The sequence below is a fragment of the Triticum urartu genome, chromosome 4A (genome assembly GCF_056163025.1).
Source record: "Triticum urartu cultivar PI428250 chromosome 4A, HENAU_Tu73, whole genome shotgun sequence".
In the NCBI taxonomy this organism is placed as follows: Eukaryota; Viridiplantae; Streptophyta; class Magnoliopsida; order Poales; family Poaceae; genus Triticum; species Triticum urartu.
In genome coordinates, this window is record NC_141876.1 from 615,917,660 (window position 1) to 615,944,996 (window position 27,337).

Here is a 27,337-nt window from a genome sequence, read left to right on the forward strand (position 1 = left end):
AAAGGAAATCAAAAAAAGAAAGGAAGAATAGAAGGCAAAGTAAAGAAGGTAAATAAATCAAGGCGGGCGGCGTGGTGGTTATACTAGCGCAGCTTGATTGAGTGAGGTAGTTGGTTTGAATCCTGCCGGTGCCATTTTTTGCGGGTTATAAGACAAAAAGGAAAACACGTCAGATGGGCCGGCCCAGTGCAGCGCAGGGGTGTGTGCCCGTTTGCGTCCATGCCTGTAACAGGCGCCGTTTAGTGAATGCTCTCCTATTTGCCCCGAAAATACTCGTTGCAAATATCACTTCAACTTTCCAGAGCATCACTTGTCGCAACCTGAGAGTTTTCCCTTTTTCATAGATCCGTTTATTTTAAACGTTTTATCTCTCAAACCGTGCGTCCAAATCTCGAACCGCCTTCACCGTTGGATTCCTAGTGTCGAGATCTTTATAACTAGATCGCATATTGATAGGTTTTGATGATTTTTTTCACACAAAAAACCGAACAAAAAAATCGAAATCTTGCGGAAGCAAAACCATGACTCTCGTGAAAGAAAAAAAACAGAAAATGCGTTTTTTTTCGTTTCCGGGAGGCACGGCCGTGACTCTCGTGAAAACACAATTGTGCCTCTTGTGAAACCAAAACCATGAATCTCACAAAAGAAAAAAAAATAGAAAACGCATGTTTTTTTGTTTTCGGGAGGCACGGTCGTTACTCTCGCTAAAGCACAACCGTGACTCTCGCGGAAGCAAAACCGTGACTCTCGTGAAAGGGAAAAAACAGAAAACATATTTTTTTTCCGTTTCCCAGAGACACGGCCGTGACTCTCGCGGAAGCAAAACCATGACTCTCATGAAAGGGAAAAAAAGGAAAACATGTTTTTTCGTGCAATTTTTTTATTGAAAAGTTAAGGAAGACCAGTGGAAAACCAAAGTGTCGAAAAAATCATTTAAAAAGCCGATAACGCGTGCGGAAAAATAAAAAAAATAAAAATCTGGAGGAAGCGCCCAGAGCGCGACATGTGGCGAATGAGTGAAAGCACGCCAAGTGGCGCTGATCGTTGCGAGGCTTCCGAAGGAGCGCTCGTTAACTAGTTTCTCTCTATTTGCCCCCCCCCCCCCCCCCCCCCAAGTCGCGGTAGCGCGCACCCAGTTGGGCCGGCCCATGCTCTGGGCGGACGCCTTCGTTTTTTTCGTTTTCGTTTTTGTTTTTTACTTTACTTTTTTATTTTATGTTTTTATTCTATATTATAATAATTCTCGATTGGATCTAAAATTGAAAATATTCTTAATTGTCATAAAAACAGTTCTTTAATTCAAAAATATTTGCGATTGATAAGGATGAACATTTTTTAATTTTAATGAACATTTTTTAATAATGATGAACATTTTTTATATTTCATGAACAAATTTTGAATTCCATGATTTTTTTAAATTGATGAACAAAATTTGTATTCAAAAACATTTTTCTGAAAGTTTTTTGTATAAATTTTGAAATCAATGAACAAATTTTGAGTTTGACGAACATTGTTTTGAAAATGATTAACCAAATTTGAATTTAATGAACATTTTTTAGGTCAGTGAATATTTTTTTCTTTTTGGTCAACATTTTTTAAATCTGATGAACAAAATTTTTGAATATGATGAACATTTTTCATAGATAATGAACAAAATTTGAATTTAATAAACATTTTTTAAGTCAGTGAACAATTTTCGAAAATTTGTGAAGGTTTTGTAAATTTGATGAACAAAAAAGTTGAATTCGATGAAGATTTTTTTAGATGATGAACAAAATTTGAATTTGATGAACATTTTTTATATAGGTGAGCAAATTTTTAATTTTGTTGAACAAGTTTTAAATCCGGTGAACACAATAAGTTGTATTCAATGAACATTTTTTGGATTGTTGAACATTTTTTTAAAATGATGAACATTTTTGAATTCGATGAATGAAATAGTGTTTGTGAATTTGATTTTTTTAAAAAAATATAGGAAAAGTAGGAAAGAAAAAGGAAAGGAGAAAAGAAAAAAGAAAAAAAAACGAAAGAAGTAGAAAAAGGGGGGGACCTCGCGCCCCACTTGGGCCGGCCCAGAAGGAGCATGGATGAGCTTGGGGGTATGTGCCACAATGCTTGGGGCGCCCTACGCGCCATATAGGATCCATCGTGTGTTACATATCATTTGTGAGTGTTAGTTATTCTTAAAACAGACTTAGTGCTAGTTTAGGTGAAATTCTTTCTTTAAAATTACGCCAAGAAGAACCATATTTTTGTAGAAGGTAGAAATAAGTTACAAGACTACCCTTGTTGCGAACAAGTGCAGTGCACATTTTACTAAACAACGAGGCAAGTTTGAAGACAAGCCAACACACACCAGGGCAGTCCAATTACAAGCTACCACACCCACTACAACCACAACATAAGGGGTCTATCCTAAACTGAAATACAAAGCCGCGTCTCGACCAACACTTGCCGTCTCCGAAGACAACAAACCAATTTGGACTATCTTTGCCGACGCATCATCCATCCATGAATGCCTACCAGAGATTTGCGAGTAGGTGGCAGGGCTTGGACGGTCACGAGAAAGGCAGCGTCTTGGACGCAGCAGTGGTGGTGTACATAGCGCCCTTGAAAATCCACCTGACAGCAACAAGCATGGAAGGAACGCAACACATGACCTTCAAATTGTGTCTCCGAACACGATGCTTTGCCATCGCCGATGCGAAACCGAACCTAGGCGCAAAATTTTAACAAAATGAGAATACAAACATACAGACGCGTACAAAATGCGGGTAATACCGTGAGGTTACACATCGATAAAACACAAATATGCCAAGCAAAATCGATATATCTCAAGCACGTAGTAGTTGATCTCTACCTAGAAAGTACTACTTTTATGCACACTGACAGTACTACACACGGAGATTTCGCAAAAAAAAAAGGTAGTACACACGGGGAGCATCTGATGAGCTAGGGGCTAGCTGTAGTCTGAACTCCAGAGCGGCCTGAACCACATGGAGTGGACGGAGGGCTGGAACGTCACCATCACCAGCAGCACCGCCACCATCACCGCCACGCCCCACGGAGACGCCCCCGACGACTGCGACGGTGCCACGGCCGGCTGGGCGTTAATGGCGTGGCGTCGGAGCGCCCAGCGGGTGCGGCGGCGCCAGTACCCGAGCGCGGCGAAGAGGAGGAAGGCGGCCATGGCGGCGAGCGGCGCGGCGAAGACGCGTGCCCCGATCTCGGCACGGCGCTCCACGGCCCGGTAGTCGACGTAGGAGGAGGTGGCCAGGAAGGAGACCACGATGGCGAAGAAGGCCAGCAGGCGCCACGGCGGCAGCGTCGCCGCCCAGCCGTGCCTCCAGCCCCGCCGCGAGTGCTGCGCCCACGACGACATCGCGCTAGCTTAGATTGGCTGCTGCCTGCTGCCGCTCCTGCGTTACCGAGGTGTAGGCGCGTGCAGGGTGGTGGTATAATTATTGGAGTGGAAGGAAGGAAGCAGATGCCAAATGCTTGTGGGTGGAAGAAAGGAAAGGCGGGAGAGGAGCGGTGATGGGTCAGAGCTCAGAGGTGGGCGCTCCGGAATATATGCTGCCTGCTGGAAGAGCTAGCTTAGCTATACATCAAAGGAGGATTACATGAGAGAATCAATTGATCATAGGTGGTGCGCTGCGCACTGATTAAAGATGGAAAAATTCCTTCCACCTCACAACTATAGAGCTAGCTTCTGAATCATTTTTATTCGCCAAAAAAAAAAAGCTTCTGAATCATTTGTTGGGTGGATTTGGAAATTATTATTTCTAAGTCCAACGCACTCCTGATCAAGCGTTTAGTTTATCCAACCGGTCGTGTCATGGGTATAGTTGCACATTTTTGAAGTGGGAATAATTAATTTTCTTTTAGGTTTGTCTAGATATGCCCTAGTCGTTGCACATTTAAATGCCTCAATCAAACATAAGAAATGAAAAAAAAAGAAAATACTCACACGAATCTTCGCGTAAGATCAATGACTTACGACTTAGATATGCAATACTTATGGTGCATCTAAATGTGCTTTAGCAAAACTGTTTTCTTTCTTAACTCGCAAGAAATATATGTATACTACCTTTTCAGGCCGACTAATGGGCCTTTCCTAGTTTTCTTCTTGAAGAAAAGCTTAGCATTGAGAATCCGCAGGCGCCATGGGGGATGGTTTTATTTTCAGTCCCCAACCATAATCAACATGAATCCCGTACCTACAGAACCATGGCACATGTAAGAGGGGTGTAGATCTTCACCATGGTGGTGGCCAAATTCTTTTTATCAAACTTTAGCACGATTTGATTTCGTTCTGAAATCTTTTTCAAATTTGGTATTTTTTCTATCATCATTGTCTTTTACGATAAGTTTACACTGCCTACCGCCTAGATCAATGACGGTAGGCTTTGGTCAACATTTAAACGGACGTTTGTTAACTTCGCGAAGCCTACCGCCATAGCCGGCGACGGTAGCCTGTTTTAGCTTACCGCCAATGACAGCGACGGCAGGCTTCCATCGTGCTGTGTGTCGTTGCATGCCATCGTGCAAGTGTGTCGTTGCATGCATGCATCTTTATAGGGAGACCATGCTTCACTCACACCACTTGCTGTTGATATGCATGCATGTTCGTAAGCACGCAGGTAAGTAGCCCCAGTACGTAAGCACTAATGCATGCATATAGACTACATATTTGAATACATACATCGGCCGGCCGCACATGCATATACTCCCTCTGTTTTAAAATATAGTACTTCCCATGCTTCAACTTTAACCATAAATTTAATCAACGAGACCGATTACAATGGAAGCAAAAATTATACTAGTAAATAATTTTTTTCTTCCGTTGTAGCCGGTCTTATTGGTTAAATTTATGGTTAAAATTGGACTTTGGGAAGCACGAGCGCACTATATTCTGAAATGGAGGGAGTATATCCGAATACCCATGTAGCTATAGAGCCAGCCAATGAGATGAGTACCAGATATAGATCTGAGTTTAAACGTTAAACTAAGTATACTTATCATATATTAGCTTGCATGTGATTATTTCATAAATTATTGTTTATCTCAAAATAGATAGTAATCACAAGAATGGTTTTTTCGAGAGTACGCCTAGGCATTGTCCGCAGCGAGTGCTACTTTTCTTGTAATCACAAGGATAGTCATTTGGATAATTAGTCAGACTGATAGCCAGGTCCCACATGAAATCACCCGGAACCCAACGGTCCGACGCGTCTCCTCCAATGGACCGATGGCGCCACGTGTTGGCGCTCTGGTGCCTGTGCAAGGCCCCTAGCCCAGCTATTTAAGGCGAGCGCTGGCACCGAAACCCTATCCATCCACATTTCTCCTCTCCCGTCCACCTCTATATTTCACTCGCCATCACTCGCCGTCCGCCACCACAATCAAGTAGTCACGCCACCACGCCGACGGGTTAGGAGCTACCCTTATCTAGCGTCGGAGCGTCGGTTGTAGCTCCTTGATCAGATCCGAGTAATGTGCAAAGTCTGGATCACCATGGGCTTACCTTCAGACGCGGCGGATCCGGAGGAAGAGGGGGACACTGTCCGCGAACACGCCTGGTCGCGTCCGCGGGCGTTTGTGGGGCCGGATTTGGTGTTCGCGTCTGCATGCACTAGTTGATTTATTGATCAGCGTGCATGTACATGCATGTCAAAGGTGTTTACTTTTTCACAATAGCTGCATGTCAATCGCCTGAATTTCGAATTTGGGTTAATCGATTTTGGTTGAAGAAAGAAATTGCTGGAGGGGAGGAAGAAGCTCGTTGGGCAAGCTACCACATTATCTATCCTAGGGTTGAGGGTGGGGCGGTGGTGGACGGCGGTAGTGGGGGGCTGTGGTGTCGTGCTTCGCCGAAGAAAAAACTCGGTGTGTGTGTGGGAGGGGGGTAGAGGGATGGCCGAGGGCGGCGGAAGACCGGGGGGGGGGGTGGTTTCTGGGAGGGCTGGGCGGCGCTGGTGGTGGCCGGCGGTTCGGTCGGTGGAACGCTGGGAGGAGGAGGAAGAAGGAGGGCTACGAGCTGTTAGATCTCCATCCGACGTCCAGAATGAATTGACCAACCTAATTTGAAAAATCAGTCGAGCTACCGATAGCCACTCCCACTTTTTACTAAGTTTGAGTTGCTTAGCACATGTGTCAAAGGTGTGTACTCACTCCCGCCGCCGCCCCCGCAGTTGCCCCATGAGTCGCCTCCATGCCCCCCCCTCCCACAGTCGCCCCCAGAGTCGGCGGAGGGATAGGCTCGACGGTCCAGTACATCATGCGAGTGAAGGGCCTGTTCTTTCGGAGGGTCAAATTCCTGATTGGCAATGGGATGTCAACAAGGTTTTGGGAGGATACGTGGTTAGGAGAGACGCCCCCTGGCCGTACAATATCCCACCTTGTATAACATTGTGCAACGTAAGGAGGGTTACGTAGGCACAATTTTACATACGATCCCCTTAAATATTCAATTCAGACGAGCTCTAGTTGGTGAGCGATGGAATGCATGGATGCACCTGGTTTGGAGATTGATAGATGTTCAACTCTCCGACCAACCGGACTCCACACAATGGAAACTAGCTAAGAATGGGATTTTTACGGTAAAATCTTTCTATTTGGATTTGATTAATTCTGGCCCAGTCTCGAGATCGTTGCATATTTGGAAGATTAAGTTTCCTTTGCGCATTAAAATCTTTATGTGGTTTGTCCACAAATAAGAAATTCTTACAAAGGACAACTTAATCAAGAGGCAATGGGTAGGTAGTCCACGATGTTGCTTTTGTGATCATGACGAAACAATACAACATTTATTTCTTGAATGCCCACTAGCCAAATTGCTTTGGAGAACGATTCATATAGCCTTCAACATTACTCCTCCAGTTGACATTGCATCGTTGTTTGGAATGTGGTTAACTGGGGTCGAACAGACTACGGTGGCTCGTATTCGGATAGGAATATGTCCGCTCTTGTGGGCTATATGAAATTGTAGGAATGATTTGATATTTAACAGACAATACAATTTAACTTTCTTGCAGATCATCTTCAGAGCTACCGCTTGTATCTGTATGTGGTCCTTACTCACTCCTATGGAATCCAGGAAGCCTTTGGCTACTGGGTGCAATGAGTGAGAAATGGTAGCACGGGCTATATTCAACCGATTCGGATGGCGGTCGCATAACATGATAGGAGTCTAGGGAGCTTATCCTTCTTATTGCCATTCCGGTTGTGATTGTCAGCATGGACTTTCATTTATTTTTATTTTTTGCTCCACTTGTGAGCTGTAATACTTTGACGACTTTGTGATACTTTGTGATCTCTTAATAAGATGGCTGCATGCATCATTATGATGCAGAAGCCGGGGGTAAGCCTCCATTTAAAAAAAATACATCAAGATGATGGAGTGCTATGTATGAACATGAATGCATGCAATGAGACACACTTGCAATCGAATAGAAGCCTACCGCCACTGTGGCTGGCGGTACGCTACAACTAGCTACCGCCACCAGCTATGGCGGTAGGCTTCGCGCAGTCAGCAAACAGTTGTTTAAACGTTGATCAAAACCTACCGTCAAAGTCAATGGCGATAGGCAGTGTAAACCTACCGCCAAAGACGGCGGCGATAGAAAAAAGGTCAGATTCAAAAAAGATTTTAAAACAGGGTCAAGTCGTATTAAAGTTTGACAAAAGGGTCAGAGCAGTGAATATGGCTCATGGTGGTGGGAGCACACAAGAGGATGATGAAGGAAACACGGGAGACGGGGATCTTCTCCTCTTGTCCTTCTCATCTTGCTCTTATTCATGTCTCCTCTTCTTTTTCTTCCTCAAACTCAGGTCTAGTCTGCATTAGGAGGTGGGGGGAGGACAAGCAAGGGCATCGCAAATGAGGGAAATGGAGTAGGTGAGGCGTTGGTGGGGGCTGCTCGTGAGAGGGAGTGCTGCAAGGGTCCCATTGCATGGAAGATAGACAAGGGATGGAGGTGCTTAGGCCATGTAGGGGAGCACGGTGTGAGGAGGAAGAAGGGAGTGAGGACACGATGTGGGAGGAAGGGGGTTGCTATGGGGTTATCCAAACCAGGCCACCAATTCATTTCAATTAAAACATTTTTGGAGTACCAAATAAATCTAGCCACTGAATTAGAATAAACCATGGAAGATGCTTCCGGAGTGCGATTCGCAAAAATGAGTAGTGAATTTTGACTAGCTCAACAAGCCTGGCGGAGCCATGGTCTCAGATCTTTCGAGAAGAAGCTTTGTTTTGAAATGTTACATGAAGGTGACTACGACAGGGGGAATGACGAAGCCGTGGAATCAATTTCACGGTACCGTGTTTGATATGAATGAAAGAGTACTCCAAGATTCAATGCCTCTCAGAGTTGCCCCCACGGCCGTCTCTGATTTGAAAATCAATAAGGGCAAATAAAATGGCCGTCAGTGGCGATGAGAAGAACCGTTGATGTATGAGAACACCTGTTAAAATTACAGGGTGTTACATCGTCTTACTCATGGGGCAATTGTGGATTTGAATCTTCAACCTTGCTCGGATATCAAATAAAAAATATCACAAACACGCGCACGCAAAAGGTTTGCCAAAGAGACCTGACATGCATTGTTTTCTTTATTTACAATCTCTCGAATACCAAGACGTTACAATACTCACGCACCTCCCCATGCTTATATACACAGGCAGCCGATAGAAACAACCTGGGCCTACACAGACATGACAACCGGTCTCAGCTTGCTCCATATGATATGCAAGCCAACAATAATCACTCGGCTACCTTGATCACTTTTAGCTTAAACATTATTGAATACGACTAGTATCACTAGACCCACGTATGTATCTATCGACTCACTCTTGATCAGCTAGCTAAAGAAGCATGAACGAGCATCTTGTACATTTCCGGACATGACTAAAGGCAATTATTTTTAACAGTTGGTATTCGCCTTACTGATGCAAACTTGTTTGAAATCATCCTACCTAGGCTCGACATCAGAAATCGTCACGTCATTGCCTGAAACGGGGGTAGGCAGTTGTTGGCTGGTGATAGCACCCCGGCTGCTTTGGTAACTGAGCGTGGGGTTGCTGACTCCAGGTTGTGTGAAGCAGAACGCTGGCCTGGTCGGAGTCCGCATAGTCATGGACATGGAGGGGCTGTCGAGCATGAGGACGACCTCCCACGCGGCCGGCCTGGCGCTGGGATCCTCCTGGAGACACAGTAGCCCGATCTGCACGCACTTTAGCACATCGTTCTTGGGGTAACCTCTGCCCAGGGAAGGATCCACCACCTCTTCCATCGAGCCTGCGCTCCACGCTTCCCATACCTGTACGTAAAAGATAAATAAGTAGCAGCTAGTCGGCAAGTTATCTCCACAAATGAGTGAGGTACATTATGTGTGCGGATCTTACCTGGCTGAGCAGAGATCTGGAGGCAGTATCATCGTCGAGTGATGCATTGTTCCTCCTACCAGTCACAATCTCTACAACTACGACTCCGAAGCTATACATGTCTGACTTGGTAGAGACTTGGCCGTGGTACGCATATTCCGGAGCCATGTATCCGCTGCATGAATTAGTTCCAAAATAAGCACTCTTGCTCAGTGTTGCATTTACCATTTGATATCGTATCACTCAAACGGTCATCTTCCGTTAATTTGGCTAGAACAGTGTGCATTTGCAGAGGAAGTACGTACACAGAAGCAAAGACTTACAGTGTACCAACAGCACGTTTTGTTACATCCATCGATTGATCTCCACCGAAAGCCCTAGAAAGACCAAAATCTGAGATCTTGGGGTTCATATCCAGGTCCAGTAAGACGTTGCTTGGCTTCAGGTCACGGTGGATGACTTTTAGACGAGACTCCTGGTGGAGATATAGTAGACCTCGAGCAATCCCAGAGATGATCATGCTTCTTTTCATCCAATCGAGTTGGTGTGCCTTCTCCGAATCTGCGACACACATGCACCACTCAAACTAAAAACAGCAGAATAGCAGACTAGTGGTGTACTAAAGTTTTGACAAGATGAGATGGGAGAATTACTGAAAATAATCGTGTCTAGGCTTCCATTAGGCATATATTCGTACACCAGCAGTTTCTCTTGCAAGCAAACACCGAGAAGCTGCACCAGATTCTTGTGCTTAAGTTTGTTAGCTAGCACTAGCTCATTTTTCAGCTCACCAAACCCTTGAACAGAGTCCTTTGACAGCCTTTTGACGGCTATTTTCATTCCGTCCTGCATTTCCCCCTATGTAGACAGTAGAGGCAAGTTTGCTCTTGGATTAAATTAAATAATTCACCAAATATTGTCTCTGGTACATTTAGTATAGATTTGTATTCTCATGTAATATTCATACCAAAGCACAATACATACCTTAAAAACCTCTCCGAATCCTCCCTCTCCCAGTTTGTTGTTTATAGAAAAATTGGATGTGGCAACCCTCAACACTTGGAGACTAATATAGTTCAAGCCCTCTCCTGCATTATCTGCAATAAGAAACATGCGATTTAGCTATACCTTACCTTGAGTTTATCTGTATACAAGAGACCAAAAAGAAGGATCTTATTGATTCCTGGCTGGCTACAGTTATTTGGTTCTGGCAGCCTTCTGATGGGGCTTTTGGATGTTCACTTATGGGTGTTAGACATGATCTGTTCCAGGTAGATACATGTATGGCCGAGAGGTTTATGACTAGAATGGTCATAATGAACAAGTGATCAGGATTCAAGTGAATCCTAATCAATGTGTACGGGGATGAGTTTTAAAGAGCTTGTGATGTCATGTCCGAGCTACACATGGTCTAATAACCAGATGGACCCTCTGTTTGTTAAATTACATACAATTTTGGTTAGCCCCTCCTGGGAGCAAAGGTTTCCTTTGGTTACTGTCAGAATCCTGGTTAGAGGGGTTTCTAACCATGCTGCTCTTCTTTTACATACTGTGATAATCCTGTTGCGATAAATGCATCTTTTAGGTTTGAATTAAGCTGGTGAACTATGAAAGATCTCTCCGATATAGTTAGCAATGCCTGGTCGTCTATTGTTCGCTCGCAGAGGCAGTACCTTGCATTGACTATGAAACCTTTCAAGACAAGCCTCAAGGGCTAGAATCTTAATGGTGAGGAGGCTTATAGGAGGGATAGAGAATGCATGGCTGGATGTTGTGGATAAGAAATGTGAGCTTTTTGATGCCTTAGAAGCTGACTATGGCTTAAGAGATAAACTGGAAAATGACTGAAATAAAATTCTTAGGGAGGAGGAATTTAAATGGTACTAACAGTATAAAGAGAGAGATATAAGACATGGAGATAGTAATTCTAAGTATTTTATGATTAATGCTAGTGGTACAAAATGTAAGAATAAGATTTTTCAGATTCAATCAAGATGAGCGCATCATTCAAGGAGGCGAACAACTCATCAAATATGCTACTACCTTTTATAAGAAGCTTTTTGGAAGGACGATCTTCTTCCTTTCTCTCTTATTATTCCTTTGCCCGGTTGCCTTTCCGATGTAGATAACAGTAGGTTGAATGACAAGTTTACACATGACGAGATTAAAACTGCAGTTTCCCCACGAGTCACAATAGAGCAGCGAGCTAGATGGCATGCTTGTTGAGTTTTACCTAATCTTTTGGCGTCTTGTCTCTGGTGATTTTCTTAAAATTTTCCAGGATTTTTATGATCGCGTTATTGACATTTCTAGACTAAACTATGATATAGTAACTCTGACCGCTAAAGGCCAAGGGGCTGATAAAACAGATGTATAGGCCCATCTTCATCCTTATTGTTCGATTTAAAATTGTTACTGAAGTTCTCAATAGTAGAGCCATGTTGACTGTAGACAAGAGTGTTCACAAAGCTCAATCTGCTTTTACCAAAGGTCAGTTTATGTTAGATAATGTAGTTGTTTTACATGAGACTTTATATTCATTGCATACTCTGCTGCCCTTTTTAAACTAGATTTCGAGAAAGCATACAATAAATTCATTTTGGAATTTGTGCATGATGCGTTAAGCATGAAAGGATTCCTGGTTAAATTTGTACGGTGGCCTAATTGTTTTTTTAGCGATGGTAAAGCAACTATTACCTTGAATGACATGTCAGGCTCTTAGTTTGTTACTAGGAAAGGCTTGAGGCAGGGGGAGTCCTTTCCCCACTCTCCTCTTTAATTTAACTATTGATGTTATTGCTTCCTTGGTATAACCGAGGTTTCACCATTCTACAATACGCAGACGATACCATCTTTTATTTGGAAGATGACCTTGAAGGTTATCTTATATGTTTATGAGCATTGAACATGGCTAAAATTAAGTTCTGAAGAGCAAGATCCACTGTTTTAGCGATGCGTTGCTGGAATAGAATGATTATGCTCAAATTTTTACTTACATAGTAGGTGATTTTCCTTTTAGATATTTAGGGATTTCTCTACATTTTCAAAAGTTATGTAATCTTGATTGGGAGCCACCTGAGGACAAATATGAAAAATGGCAGCTTCATGGCAAGGGATCTTTCACTCCATGGGGCCTCGTTTATTCTCTGTGATACTTGTGTCAGTAATATTCCTATTCTCTTATTGTCCCTTTTTCGTTGGCCTAGAGGTGTTGGTAAGAGACTTGATTTCTTTCGTGCTTGTATAGTTTGTTGGCAAGAGAAGGATGGAGTGTAAAAGTATCGGTTGGTTATCTGGTTGGATGTTTGTCGTCCTAGAGATCGAGGGGGTTGGGAGTTACTAATCTTGAAGCTAGGAATATTAATCTCCTGTGTCAATGGAATGTGGTTTCTGGGGCATTGGGTAACCCCATTTTTTTAGAAAAAGAGGATGACCCCTGGCCTCTGCATCTGGAAGATGCATGCGGTCATTTTATTGATTATTCTCGAGGACCTTACAAAGTAGTATAATAACAATATGCCTAAATCCACCATCTTGACAACATTTGCCGCTACTCCTATCCATATGATGAAGGGTACAAGCTGGGCCACAAACCCAGACCTCTCACCTAAGCCTAACATCTAAAGTCGGAGGCCCCAATCCAGCCATCTACCGGGTTCGGGGCACAAACCGGTCTGACGCACTCACATGTGTCGTCGCCGTCATCTTCCACTAGTCCATCTTCAGAGCAGATTGAGGTGTCAACCTTAGCAGGTCCTTCGCCATCGATGCTACCACGACGCCAAACGACGACCTCCACCTACGCGAGTCCATCTCCAAGCAACAGACGTAGATCCATGCTAGGATAGGTCCGCGCCACCACCGTCGCCCACCACCCACAAGCGCCACCCAACCCCAAGGTTCCCAAAGCGGCGCCTTCAAGGAGGTAACGGCGCCGTGAGTGCCGCCGCCGCCCAATAAAGTTAGGGCTTTCACCCGGGAGACCTAGGGGAAGGGGAAGTGAGGAGATCAGTCCATACCGACGCCTCCAAGGAGGGGAACGGCGCCCTAGGCGTCATCGTCGGCGCGGCCGGGCATGGCCGGCCAGGGTTTTCGCCCGAATAGATCCCCGCCACCACCAGCGCCTCCTGTACAGAACCGGCGACCACGGGAAGCGCGGCCCGACCAGGCTGGCCCGCACGCCGAACAGGGGAGGAGGGGAGGCGCCAGATTGCGCGCACCGACCGCCGCAGAAGCCGCCGCCAGCCACCAACGACCACCGGGATCCCGCCACCCACACGGCCAGGACGCCAGATCCACCGCCCACACGGCTGCTCACCGGAGCTTGCCGTGCCTCGCCAAAAGGAGCCGCCGCTCCAGATCTGAGACTCCCCACGCAGAGGCAGGGCAGCCGAGACCCCGCCGCCACCATCCTTGGCGCCCCGGGCTTGCCCGGTGGCGGCCTCAGGCGGCGGCGAGGAGGTGGGACGAGGTGGGGAGGGTGCCGAGGCAGTGCGGCTAGGGTTCCCCCGCTGCCGCCGGGGGAGGCGACGCGGGGGTTAGAAACCATATACTGTACTTGAGGTATAGTCAACGCCCACATCCTTCTTTGGTCTCTATCAAAATTGGCTGCCGACCTATACTAGCAAAGAGTAGAGCATGTCATCTCATCATGTAACATGCATGAAAAAAAACCCACGTAACCTGTAACCATGCATTGGAAAAATTCCACCTTAACACCCAAATATGCATGACAATTTCCATTCTAATAAGTTATTTATAATTAGTAAATATTTTGTAACTATACAATAATCAAACAAAACAAGTCATATGTATTATCAATTGTTTTTACTTCTAATATTAATGTTTCATGCAATTGAATCCAATTAAACTATATTGCAAAAGATTCCCGCAATAACGTGTAGGGCATCCTCTAGTTCTAGAGACACTACATCCCACTAGATATTCCTGGTTCTTATGAATTGGTTGGCTGCGGATTAAGGTTGTGTCAGAGACATATTTTAGGGTAACGCATAGCCAAATAAACGTGTACCGAAAAAATAAATCCAATAGGCCTGTGGTCTCTTCTAAAGGAGAGGTGGGGGAGAGGGAAAGCTAGAATTTTGACGAAGACATCATGGCCCCTGCCCTGGCACACAGGGCACCTTCATTTTGGGTAAATTCAAACACCCCTGCAGTCCTGCACACACGGCGAAAAATACGGAGGATGAGGTTAGGCAATGATGGTCCGGGTTACTCACGGCGTGTTTCGTCGGGGGATCCCGGTGTTGGAGCAGCCGGAGGCGGAGCATCGAGCGCCAGGTCGTAGAAGGTATATATTTGAATCCGAAGCAGGCAGTTGAAGTTTCGCGCCACCCCTCCCTGATATCCGTAGCAGCACGTCGGCAGCACTGGTACCAAGGACTGCAGGCACCAGTCGCACTGCGAGGCGCTGAGGTCCCTCATGCACTGCACGAGACCGTACATCGTCCCTTTGGGATCGCTTGGTGCGTACACCGCCTCCCCGGTGGCGAACATCGCCGAGGTGTTGCCTCCTTCGCTGGCCGCCCGCGCCACCAGGCGCTTCATCAGCACGTTGTACGTCTGGTCGAAGCTTTCTGGGTCGGACACTGTGAGGACGTCGTACAGCGCGTTAAGCGAGCGCTTCTCGTAGTAGAGGTTGATCGTGTTGTTGGTGTCGGCGAAGGTGATGTAGGCCTTGTCGTAATAGGCTGCCGCGCTCCGGTTTGACGCGCACCTGCCGCGTAAGTCGATGACGCTTGCTTGCATGTCAGCGAGGCACTGAGATGGCGTGGTATCGCCGCGGCAGAGGCCGCGGACGAAGGCACGGTCGCGACCGGTGCGCAAGGAGAGGGAGGCGAAGCCCGTTGGCGCTACGGCCTGGGGGAGGGCGTTCAGGAGCGTGAGGACGTTGGTGCGGAACGCGCTGCTGTTGGTAGTGTTGGACGTTGGTGGCGCTGGTGCTGCGGCGGAAGAAGGACGGGGTCTATGCATACCCCCTGGGAAGCTGCTTTGCTTGCTGCGAGAAGGAGGAGCACGAGGGCCAGCGCATGGGATGGCATGGTCGGCATGGCAATGGCTAATGGCTGTGTTCTGACTTCTAAGTGCCGCGTGAATGGCGGGTCTGGTCACTCGTGATATTTGTAGGCAGTTCGATGGGTAGCCAACGTAGGACACTTGGGGCGATGATACTACACACACGCGCAAAACAGACGGACTTTCACGGACCCTGCCGCCTGGCCTTCACTAATTGGCCCCCCTGATTTTAAGTGGTGGGCCCGTCTCATTCTATCAAATCTAAGCCAATCATATCCTAACCATCCCGTAAAACCAAGTAAACCCTCCGTGTGTTTGGTTTGTATCATGGAGTGGAACGTAACGGGTCTGTGCCATGACTAGGCCTCGTTCTTGTGTTTAGTAGCAACCGAGGACAGGAACCCACCCATTCCCCCGAGCGGCATATTCCCTTGAGATGCGGAATGTGCTCGTACCTCCGAATCGAAGGAATTACACGAAACGCCTCGCTCTCCCACCTTTCCTTCCCCGACTCTCTCACCCCGCGACCCCTTCCCATCTGCGCCGCCAGTCCATCTCGGTCCGTCCCCTCGTCTCTCCCTCACGAACGGCATATATCTTCATTACCTAATATGTATTATAATTATAGATGTAAAATGATATATGTGATATGTAATCTCATCATTCATGTGTCAAATGGTGAGTTGAATCAAATTCATTACATTTGGTCTCTCTAAGCAAACATCAAAATAGAACCGTTCCATTCCACAAAATTTCTCTACCAAACACATGAACGAAACCGACCAATTCTAGTGAAATAGAATGTCATGGAACCATGACATTTCATTCCATTTCGTTCCCGAACCAAACACACCCTTGAATGCCTTTGGTCCTTCCGCTGAGTAAATATACGAGAGCGAACTAGCCAATGTGGGACACTCAAACCGTGTCCGGCTTTTTTTTTTTTGAATTTTCAGGAGTTCCTACGTGCGTAGACCGCACATGCAGAAGCGTGCCCGTGGGGAAGGATGTGCTCTCTTGTGGCACACACCGCTCGTCCGGCTAACGAGTGTGACTTAATGTTTGGCCTTCTGCGGAGAAAAATCTTGCAAGGCCAGACCATCACAAAAAAGTTTCAAATAGCAAACTACGATAAATAATTAAATATACAAAGTCTTACAAGACTGGACTGGCCGATGTGGGACAGTAGTACGTGTGGTTGGGGCAGCTACACCATGCGTCACCTTATGGCTAAGGAGCGTGACTTCCTTTGGCCTTCTGTGAAAGAAACTCGTATAGAGACCGGACTAACGACCGTGACTTATTCTGTGACCTTTGGCCTATTGCAGAGATAATTCTTTCGTTCGTACTATTATAGAGAGAAGAATGATGGAATTGTTTTTATATTGCTTAAGCCTTGTGGGCATATATATACAAGTAGATGATCAATTTGAAGTACAAGATAAGGTAGAAATAAATCCTAATCTATTCTATACTTCCTCATAATCACGATGCTTAACATCCACCCGCAGTCATAACCGTAGCCACCCAAACATTGACACTAGACCGTTCCGGTGCCTAGACCGTTCCCTTGGTGATCATGTGTCTGGCCTAGTATGTGTCATGTCTATTTTGGCATACTCCACGATGCATTTATATATTTGGCAATGGATTATACGTGTTCGACTCAAACATCTAATCTTTCACATACTCCAAGTCCAATTGTCACACTGTAGCCCTATACACTTATTCGGCAGAATACGAACTGTCGTTTTTCTAGGCCCAGGCCTGCAGGGCACAAGGTGTACAACCAAAGAGGCTCGACATGTCGAGATGTAGATTGTCATCGATTTTAGAGTTACTGCAAACTTTAGGCCAAAGTCCAGTCCTCACTACCCCATCACCCGCGCCTTATTGGTAGAGTCTTTTTAACGGCATTCTTTACTCTTTTTTTGGGAAATTTTCTATCTATTCATTTTCAATCAATCATGGCAGTACATCGAACATCAGAAATACTAAAATTACATCCATATTCATAGACCACATAGCGATGACTACAAGCCGAAGGCACGCCGTTGCCGTCGCCCCTCCCTAATACGGATTAATTGTCCACTGTGCCGATCTGACGATCTAGATTTAGTTGTACTAATACATGATCGTAGCAGATTGGGCATATCTTAGTTAGAGGGGTCATCTTGTAAAACGGCCGGCTTTACATTACCATTTGCCACAAAATACACATTTACTTTGACATGTATATTATACCCCGCTCTACTTTGCCCATTTGATAAGAATTTCATGTTTCAGCCTTTTATATGTTAAAAACATTTACCCAAGGAAAAAAAAAGAAAGAGAAGAAAAGAGGAAAAAAAGAGAGGAAAGAAACAAAGAAATGCTCCCTCCGTCCCAAAATAAGTGTCTCAACTTTAGTACAACTTTATTTCAAAGTTAGTACAATATTTTTTTACGGGAAAAAATTAGTACAAAGTTGAGACGCTTATTTTAAGACGACGAGTCGGTGACGGTACTAAACAATTGAAATACCAAGCGTTACTGCACCAGCCCATGTGGGGCGCCACACGTGAGCTCGCTCGCTCGCAATAAGCGATGCATTGCATAGTGTGCATGCGAAGTCAAAAAATCAGTCATTTTATATCTAAAAAGCTAAAAGAAATAGCTAGTCCACTAACATATATTTTATTGGGATAATTATATTCGTATATGATTAAGGGCTACTTTTGGGGTTTATTGGTGGCTCTGTTTAAATATTTTGGTTCGGCTTCTAAAATAAAAATTTAGGTACGGAACAAACCAGGTCTTTATGAGATATTCTTTCACCGTACCTAATATACAAAGCTGGAAAAAAGCCAAACATAAAAGGATTGGACCCAATTGAAATCTAAAGGAGAGGTGGGGGAAAGGGAAAGCTAGAATTTTGACGAAGACACCTTGGCCCCTGCCCTGGCACACAGGGCACCTTCATTTTGGGTAAATTCAAACACCCCTGCACACACGGCGAAAAATACGGTATACTTCTAGGCAGTTCGGTGGGTAGCCAACGTGGGACACCTGAATGTGTGGCTGGACTACAACGGTCGTCTGCATAACGACCGTGACATAATGTTTGGTCTTCTGCGGAGAAAAACCATAGACATCAGACTGACAACCGTGACACATACTGTGGTCCTTCTCCTGAGTAAATATAGAGTTTTACGTATGAGACCGAACTAGTCAATGTGGGATAGGAAATCGTGGTTTGCCTACATCGTCCATCTGGCCTTTTCTTTACCCGCAAAAGAAAAAAGAAACCAATTCTTTGAAATTTCAGGCAGTTGCTACGTGTGCAGACCGCACATACATGAGCGTACCCGTGGGGAAGGATGTGCTATCCTCTGGCACACATCGCTCGTCTGGCTAACGAGTGCGATTTAATGTTTGGTCGTCTGCGGAGAAAATCTTGGGAGATCAAACCACAAGGAAAAAAAGTTTCAAATAGCAAACTACGATAAGAGCAACTCCAATAAAAGGACCCATTTTGTCTGTTTGGGTCATCTGGACAGAAAACTTGGCCCAACGGGGCGACCCAAACGGACGTCCGTGTCCGCCTGCTGTCCGTCCCCGATCCAAACCTGACCCAAATCTGGGAACAAATGGGTACGAAGCGGATGGAAGCGGACGCTCTCGTCCACCGCTGTCGCCCGCTCGTGTCCGCCCCTGGTCCCATATGTCAGCGACTGCAACGCCCGCAGCAAGGCCACCGGTGCTGGTCTCCACCGCGCGCTCGGCTGCTCCTCCGCACCACAGCAAGGCCGTCGGCACAGGTCGCCGACGCGCGCTTGGCCGCTCCTCCGCACCGCCGCGAGGCACTACTAGGGAAAACCTTATACACAGAATCTTAGCAGCAGCGCGGTCTAAAAACAGACGCTACTGCTAATTAGCAGCAACGAGCTTTAGAAAAGAGCGCTGCTAATGACTGAGTAGCAGTAGCGCTCTAGGTGAAAAGAGCGCTACTACTATAATTGCCACGGTGTTGCCTCCAGAAAAGATATAGTAGTAGCGCCCTTCCCGTGGACGCGCTACTGCTAAAGAACTTAGCAGCAGCGGTTTTGCTCAAAACTCGCTGCTGCTAAGTATGACCGCAACTAATTAAGTTTAGTCCCATACTGCTAAGTGAACAAGGTGTTTACCACCTTAAATATGTTGCTTCTCAACCTATCTCGAGCACTTGGTCTTCATTAAACTATATATGTATGATTTGTGGTTGCAATATAAATCCTCGCCTGTACCTATACAGGTACAGTGAGGATTCATGTTGACTATTTAGATTGTACACAAAAAGATCAATGATGACCAATGTATATTTTTGATGTTTTTACTAAACAAAAGAAATAACTGCTTCTATTAGCAGTAGCGGTTTTCCCCAAAACGCGCTATAGATAAGTTAGCTATAGCGCGTCTGTACGTGCGCTACTTCTAGTTCGAGTTAACCACCCGCCGCTTCAAAATTTCGCTAAGTCCTCCTTTCCCCCCTTCCCCCCCCACCGGCCTGTTCCCCTACTCCCTGTCGCCGCCGCCCGAGCCCGAGCGCGCCTGCGCCCTCACCGCCGCCGCCGCCCGCCCGCCCTCAACCTCACCGCCGCCGCTCTCGACCACACTGTCGCCGCCCTCAACCTCACCGCCGCCGCCCTCGACCGAGCCCGCCGCCCAGGACCGCCGCCCTCCCGATCCCGAGCCCGCCCTCGCCGCCCCTCCGTCGCCGAGCACCTCCCCGCCACCGTCTCTCCCTCTGTAACCCCCCCATCCCTCCCCAACCCCCTCTCTCTTTGCTTAGTTAGTAGATGATTTTAGTAGTAGTAGATGTTAATTTAGGGTTCATAGATAATGATTTTTAGAAGTAGTGGATATTAATTACTAGTAGTGATGGTAAACTAGTTGTATAATTAGCAGTAGTACATGTTAATTAGTAGTAGATGTAGTAGTTAGATGTTAATTAGTAGTAGTAGATGTGCTAGTTTCTTTCTATTTATAGTAATTTTATATTTAGTAAGAACTAGTTGAATTAATAGAACTAGTTTAGTTTTAGTTGAACTAGTTAAGTTTTAGTTGAACTAGTATAGTAAGTAAATAAATAACTAGTTGAACTACTTCATTTTTAGAAAGAACTAGTTTTTTTCTTTTTATGCTAAGTTTATATTTAGTAAGAACTAGTTGAATTAATAGAACTAGTTGAACATGCCATATTTGGTGTTATTTTTTAGTTTAAGCAATTATTTCATGTTTTGGTTACACCTCCGAGTGGCCTATGTTTTGCCGGAGTGTTGATTAATTTCCGTTCCGGCAAATTTCAGGCGCTCCATATGTCCTTTTTTAGCAAAGGTCATGCCGGATTTTTCCGTGAATTCTGGCATGACTTGTGCTAGAATATGTACAAGTTTAATCTTTGAATTATGAACGTAGGAAATGTCGTACTCGGACGACGACAGTCTCCCGGGGGAGTGCAGTTGGTGACACGATGATCGAGGTATGTGCGACAGGTTCGTTTAGCTGGATGAAGATCGGCGCTTCAACATTAAGCTCGAGGAGACCTTCGATGTTGAAATGGTACGCAACAACGACAAGTGTTTTTTTCGTAATTAAGCATGACTTCAACTATTTCAACGTCTAATTTTCATCTTTTACAATTCGACTAGCTTATCCCATGCCATGCAAGACGCTGTGTCTTGGAGAGGATGGGTTTTGAAGACCATGAAAATTTTCAAACAAAGAAAATACACCTAAGGACCCATCATGATATCGATTTTGAAGTAAATATGTACAATTCTCAGAGCGTAACCCATTTTGATTGCCAAAATTGGGAAGCACTTTGCAAAATGTATGATTTTTATGAGGGTATGATTGTCAGCATGGATCTTGGTGATCCTGACATCGAGCAAGACAATATGGACATTTGGGTCCTTGTTGATACGCTTCCGATTCTACCGCAATGTGAGTTTCTCAAACATAGTTATTAACTAATTTATATTGTTTATTTCAAAATAGTTGACAGCTTATTTCCATTGACAGCTTATTTTGAATCTTCAAAGAATGTGCAGAAGATGGTAGACAAAACCCACTACACTGATGGCTCCGAATTAACTTATAAGGAGAAAAATCATCTGATTGCTTATTGTACTTTTTTTGAGAATTACAATACCTATTATCGAACTCCTCCAAATTATGGTGAATACGTGCCACTAGTGCACGTGTTGAACCACGATAACTTCTATGGAGATACCCTGATAAGATATTTTATTATTACGACATCCGTGCATCTTTTGCGTACTTCTAAAACTAGTACATCATTGCTAACTATGAAGTTATTACTATGTTTTTCAACAGAAAATCCCGATGGATTGTGTGCCTCATCTGATGTATTACAATGGTCGCCTTGAAGTTCTGAACCTACAGCCAGGTCATCCTACGGATCTCACCTGTGCATATCGAATTTCTGAAACCGGTGAACACATGCTAATCAAAGAGTGGAAAAAATGTTTGGACATTCGTAAGGAGGTTCTTGGAAGCAACATTAAGCAAAAGGCAAGAATTGGAGACAGGATAATCTGCATTCTCCATAATGGAGAGCGAGGGGCTATCTTGTTTTTTTTGCTATTTTACCTTAGAGAATAGAGTAGGTCCTAAGAGAATGTAGTAGGTCCTATGAGGTACAATATGTTTATTATGTGATACAATGTGTTAGAGTTGAAGATGTGAGGAGTACTTGTGATTACGACTAGTGACCAATGATATGATGATGATGATGATAAGTTGTTAATGATATGATGATGATGATGATATTTATTATATCATTGGGTGAAAGAACCGCGGATTAGTTTCAAGTGGATGTCCGTCCACTTGAAACTAGTCCACACGGTTCTTTCACTCCGTGATGTAATAACTCATTATGATGTAAAAACAATTTGTAAATTCTTGTTGTATGAAAATTTGTGTAAAGGTGTACGAATACAACATGAAATAAAAAAGAAATAAAATACGAAATAATAGTAGCAGCGCGGGCAGAGAGAAGCGCTACTACTAATTACCAGCAGCGCTCCTCCTGGAACTCGCTGCTACTAAGTCGATTTAGCCGTAGCGTGGGCGGAGGCACGCTACTGCTATTCGTTAGCTGTAGCGCCTTATCAGTAGCGCACCACCCCGCACTACTGATAGGTCTAAAACCCGCGCTGCTGCTAGCCTTTTCCCTAGTAGTGAGGCCACCGGAGCAGGTCGCCACGACGCGCTCGGCCGCTCCTCCACGCCCCAGCGAGGCCACCGGTGCAGGGCTCCTCCGCGCGCTCCTGCTGGGGCTTGAGGCCCGGACGGCGGCACGAGAAGAAGGTGGCTGCAACAGAGGCGCGAGCAGAGAAAAATCTCGCGGGGGAGGGGATCCGCGAGGAGGAGAGGAGAGGCGGCGCGAGGGAGAGAGAAGGGGGCGGGCGGCGCGAGGGAGAGAGGAGGGGGCGGGCGGCGCGAGGGAGGGAGGAGGGGGCGGACGGCACGGAGAGTTTGGGTCGTCGTGCGTTGGATACAAGGCTTGTCCGCCCCATGTCCACTAGGCGGACAGGTGACCCAAACGGACATGAAACGGATAAAATCGATGTCCGTTTGGGTCCTTGCGTTGGAGTTGCTCTAAATAATTAAATATATAGTTTTACAAGACCAGACTAGCCAATGTTGGACAATAGAGCGTGTGGTGGTGCTAGCTACAGCGGCGTCACCTTATGGCTACCGTGGCTTGACTTTTCGATACAGTGGTTATTCACATGTGTATATTTAGTGAAAAATAGTTATGCTGACGTGTTTATGTTCGGTGAAGAGAGTGTAATTAGATCCGAACAGCCGCACTGTCACTCGTACACCCTGCACAAACTTAACTATCTTCATAGGTTTTACAAACCTGCTTGAGCGGGCCATCTAAGAGGATGAGAAGTGGTAAACGTTGAACGTGCTTGAGATGAAGATGATCCCTCTGGTTGTCGAACGACATGACCTTCACCATAACGCGGAAACAAGAACTTCAATGTCACAACGGATTACACCAACGATATCAATAACGAAAAAAGAAAAAGAAAAACCACACTGACTCATCAGATCGTTAGAAATGAATCAGTAACGGCATGAACCTAAAATCCATAAGATTGGACACACCAAATCTCCATAACTACGTTACACTACCTGTCCAATGAGACACCGCCAAAGCATGAAAAGAACCAGAGTACCAGAAAGTCCTTTCTCAGCCCGAGCTCAAATGAGCTCGGGTGAACAGTAAAATCAAAAAACATTTTTAAAATATTTAAAAGATTCTGAATTTTTTGTGGTAAACTTTGACAAATATTCTAACTGCTTGCAAAATTTCATTTTCAAATAACATTCGTACAAGGGTTTCTCGTCAGCACTGCGCTAATCCTAAATCGGTAGGGGATGTGGGCGGGGTGTGCGGCATCGCGACGAACCTCGTGATGCGAGCCGCCGTCCCCCACCTCTTTACATAGTGCAGGTGACAGGGGCCCGTCACCCATAGTGGGCTGAGCGCCCCCGATCAGGGCGCGGATCTAAGGGCCCGGTGGGCCGTTGGACCCACACGGTGGAGATCATCCTAACATTCTCCCCCTTGATCTCAACTTTTACTTTTGACCTTATACTTTTACTTTACTCGTTTCATAACAGATCAATACATAGAACATGTTTCATCATCACAACCCAATTGCCGATAGAATCAGACAGCCACAATGTACCTCTGTTTTGAAACAAATTCTTTAACCTTGGACCCTTTTATAGTCCAGAAATCTTAGACTATACCATAAAACCCATGTCGACTGTGTGTTCTCCGAACACACTGGGCGGTAAGCCTTTAATAATCAGATCTGCAAATACTTGTCTATTGCTTTTATGCTTCAAGCATTTCTACATAATTCCGGACTTTCTCCTTTACAACGCATAACTCTGTGTCAGTGTGTTTGGCATCAATACTTGACTCGTTGTCATAGGAGAGAAAAACTTAAAATGGTTATCGCTGTTGTCAACCATTATCAACTCCGGGTACAGGTCTCCTTAACCATTTTGCCTATCCCTCAGCCTCATATCAAGCTATATAATATCTTCGCATCACATTCATGATAATTGTTTCATTCTTTGGAGCTTTTCCACACAAAACCTCCATAACTACCTTACACTACCTGTCCAATGAGACACTGCCATGAAAAGAACCAGAGTACCAGAAAGTCCTTTCTCAGCCCGAGCTCAAATGAGCTCGGGTGAACAGTAAAATCAAAAAACATTTTTAAAATATTCAAAATATTCTGAATTTTTTGTGATAAACTTTGACAAATATTCTAACTGCTTGCAAAATTTCATTTTCAAATAACATTCGTACAAGGATTTCTCGTCAGCACTGCGCTAATCCTAAATCGGTAGGGGATGTGGGTGGGGTGTGCGGCATCGCGACGAACCTCGTGATGCGAGCCGCCGTCCCCCACCTTTTTACATAGTGCAGGTGACAGGGGCCCGTCACCCATAGTGGGCTGAGCGCCCCCGATCAGGGCTCGGATCTAAGGGCCCGGTGGGCCGTTGGACCCACACGGTGGAGATCATCCTAACATTCTCCCCCTTGATCTCAACTTTTACTTTTGACCTTATACTTTTACTTTACTCGTTTCATAACAGATCAATACATAGAACATGTTTCATCATCAGAACCCAATTGCCGATAGAATCAGACAGCCACAATGTACCTCTGTTTTGAAACAAATTCTTTAACCTTGGGCCCTTTTATTGTCCGGAAATCTTAGACTATACCATAAAACCCATGTCGATTGTGTGTTCTCCGAACACACTGGGCGGTAAGCCTTTAATAAGCAGATCTGCAAATACTTGTCTATTGCTTTTATGCTTCAAGCATTTCTACATAATTCCGGACTTTCTCCTTTACAATGCATAACTCTGTGTCAGTGTGTTTGGCATCAATACTTGACTCATTGTCATAGGAGAGAAAAACTTAAAATGGTTATCGCTGTTGTCAACCATTATCAACTCCGGGTACAGGTCTCCTTAACCATTTTGCCTATCCCTCAGCCTCATATCAAGCTATAAAATATCTTTGCATCACATTCATGATAATTGTTTCATTCTTTGGAGCTTTTCCACACAAAAACCTCCAAGTATGAAAGTTAGCGACAATTGTGGATTTCGCTATACATTTCACAACTCATGTCTCTGTACTCACAATCTTTTGAGAGCACTTATTTCTTTCAGCATGAGGCCGATGTCTTTGACTCCATTCCAGTGATCTATATATGGACTGGACATTGCCAAAACAACCCGGATATGTGAACTGTGTCAGGGTAATGTATTGAGCTTCCAACAATTGAAGCATATGGTACCATATCCATTTTCAATCTTTTCTCATCAACTCTTGGAACACCATAGTTTCCAGTTCCATTACCCTTGACTATAAGAACAAGTGTAGGTTTTCTCGCATGCATACTTTAGAGATCTTTCTTAGCATGTCTATTTGACATCCCTAATACCCCCTTTTATTCTTTTCTTCGTGAATCTCGATACTTATAACGAGAGACACTCTACCGAGAACATTCTTTTGAACTTTGAGGACAAGAACTTATTTTCTCCTCCTGCAGTAGGTTGACATCACCACTAGCAAGTAGGATGTCATCCACATGCACAGGATTAGAAAATGAATTTCCCATTCTATAACTTTGCACGAATACAATTGTCCTCTCATTTTCTTTAACCCAAAATAACATATGATTCTTTTAACTTTAAATGCCACTGTCTAGAGACTTGCTCTAGTCCATAAAAAACTTCTTGAAGCAGTATCCCTTGTGTTCTTTACTTTCATCTGATGTAACTCAGATCATGCACAAAACTTTCAATTTAAGTCGTGCTTTACACCTTTACATATTTCCTTTGGAGTCACATTGACCTTGTAGACCCTTTACAGCCTACTGTTTTGGTTCCATTGGAAATTACTTATGAGTCTCAAAACTCGATTGAGCGCTTTAAATGAGGCGGGATCAACCTCCATTTGAATTTCACTAACATAGACTTTATAGTAATCAGAAGTATCTGACCTTCTCATTCCTTAAGACCATCTGTGTCTTAGGTACTAGCACTTCTTTCATATGGGGCTGTTGTTGCTCTGTCGTTGCCAAGAGGCAAATTAATTCTATAGTCTTTGGTGTTTTCATACCATGCTCCCCCAGATTTACTCCATCTTCACTAAAATGGGGTATCTTTAAACTTTATTATTTGGGTTTATTCTGTTAAAACTTTCTTCTTTATGGCACTTTTAAGCACCGTCTTAGTATTCCTTAGTCTACTGTTGAAACTATAAAAGATCCAGGAATACAACTATTTCTGTTCTTTAGAGGTATTATTATGACCATCGTACTCCCCCAGACGATCACATTCTTCATCAATGGATCACTTTAGATGCATAATATGCATCACATTATCTAAAGTATAGGGGAGTTTCATCATTCTTAATTTGTCTAATATTTCTTTCTCCCCCTCGAAATGTGGCAAGAAATTTTCTGCCACAATTTCGAAAACCATTCATGACTTTTGTGAATTGAGGAAACTTCAATTATCTATTTCATTCATCTGATTACTTCATGCGAAATGAAGTTATCTGTTAACTGGTATGGGAGTACTTTTTCCTCATTCCATTTCAGAAACTCAAGAGAGTTCTTTATTATTAGTACTTTTGCAAGTCACACTTGCATATCAATCTTATCTTTAGGTTCGTCTCTCACTTTTATTCTCTTTGGATTTATTGAATGCTTAATGACCGTTACACATAAGGTGTACGGTCGATACTAGGAAAGCATAATAGCTACTCCATACCTTTCTCCCAGAGTGGGACACATTAAACGCACATGA

At 44.6% G+C, this 27,337-nt stretch overlaps 1 protein-coding gene and 1 pseudogene across 2 annotated transcripts; both read right to left on the reverse strand.

Moving 5' to 3' along the window:
• Positions 1–2,239: 2,239 nt before the first annotated feature.
• On the reverse strand, positions 2,240–3,531 carry LOC125554450 (uncharacterized). The gene is made up of 2 exons (XM_048718007.2): positions 2,936–3,531; positions 2,240–2,715 (listed from the first exon to the last, which is right to left on the reverse strand). Exon 1 carries the CDS (start codon positions 3,380–3,382, stop codon positions 2,960–2,962), a length of 423 nt encoding a protein of 140 aa, XP_048573964.2. The 5' UTR covers positions 3,383–3,531; the 3' UTR covers positions 2,240–2,715; positions 2,936–2,959.
• A 5,068-nt stretch (positions 3,532–8,599) lies between these two features.
• On the reverse strand, positions 8,600–15,615 carry LOC125553260 (cysteine-rich receptor-like protein kinase 6; annotated as a pseudogene). Its single transcript, XR_015601891.1, has 6 exons — positions 14,629–15,615; positions 10,373–10,485; positions 10,042–10,246; positions 9,712–9,949; positions 9,410–9,563; positions 8,600–9,324 (listed from the first exon to the last, which is right to left on the reverse strand). The product of XR_015601891.1 is annotated as a cysteine-rich receptor-like protein kinase 6 (transcript).
• Positions 15,616–27,337: the final 11,722 nt, after the last annotated feature.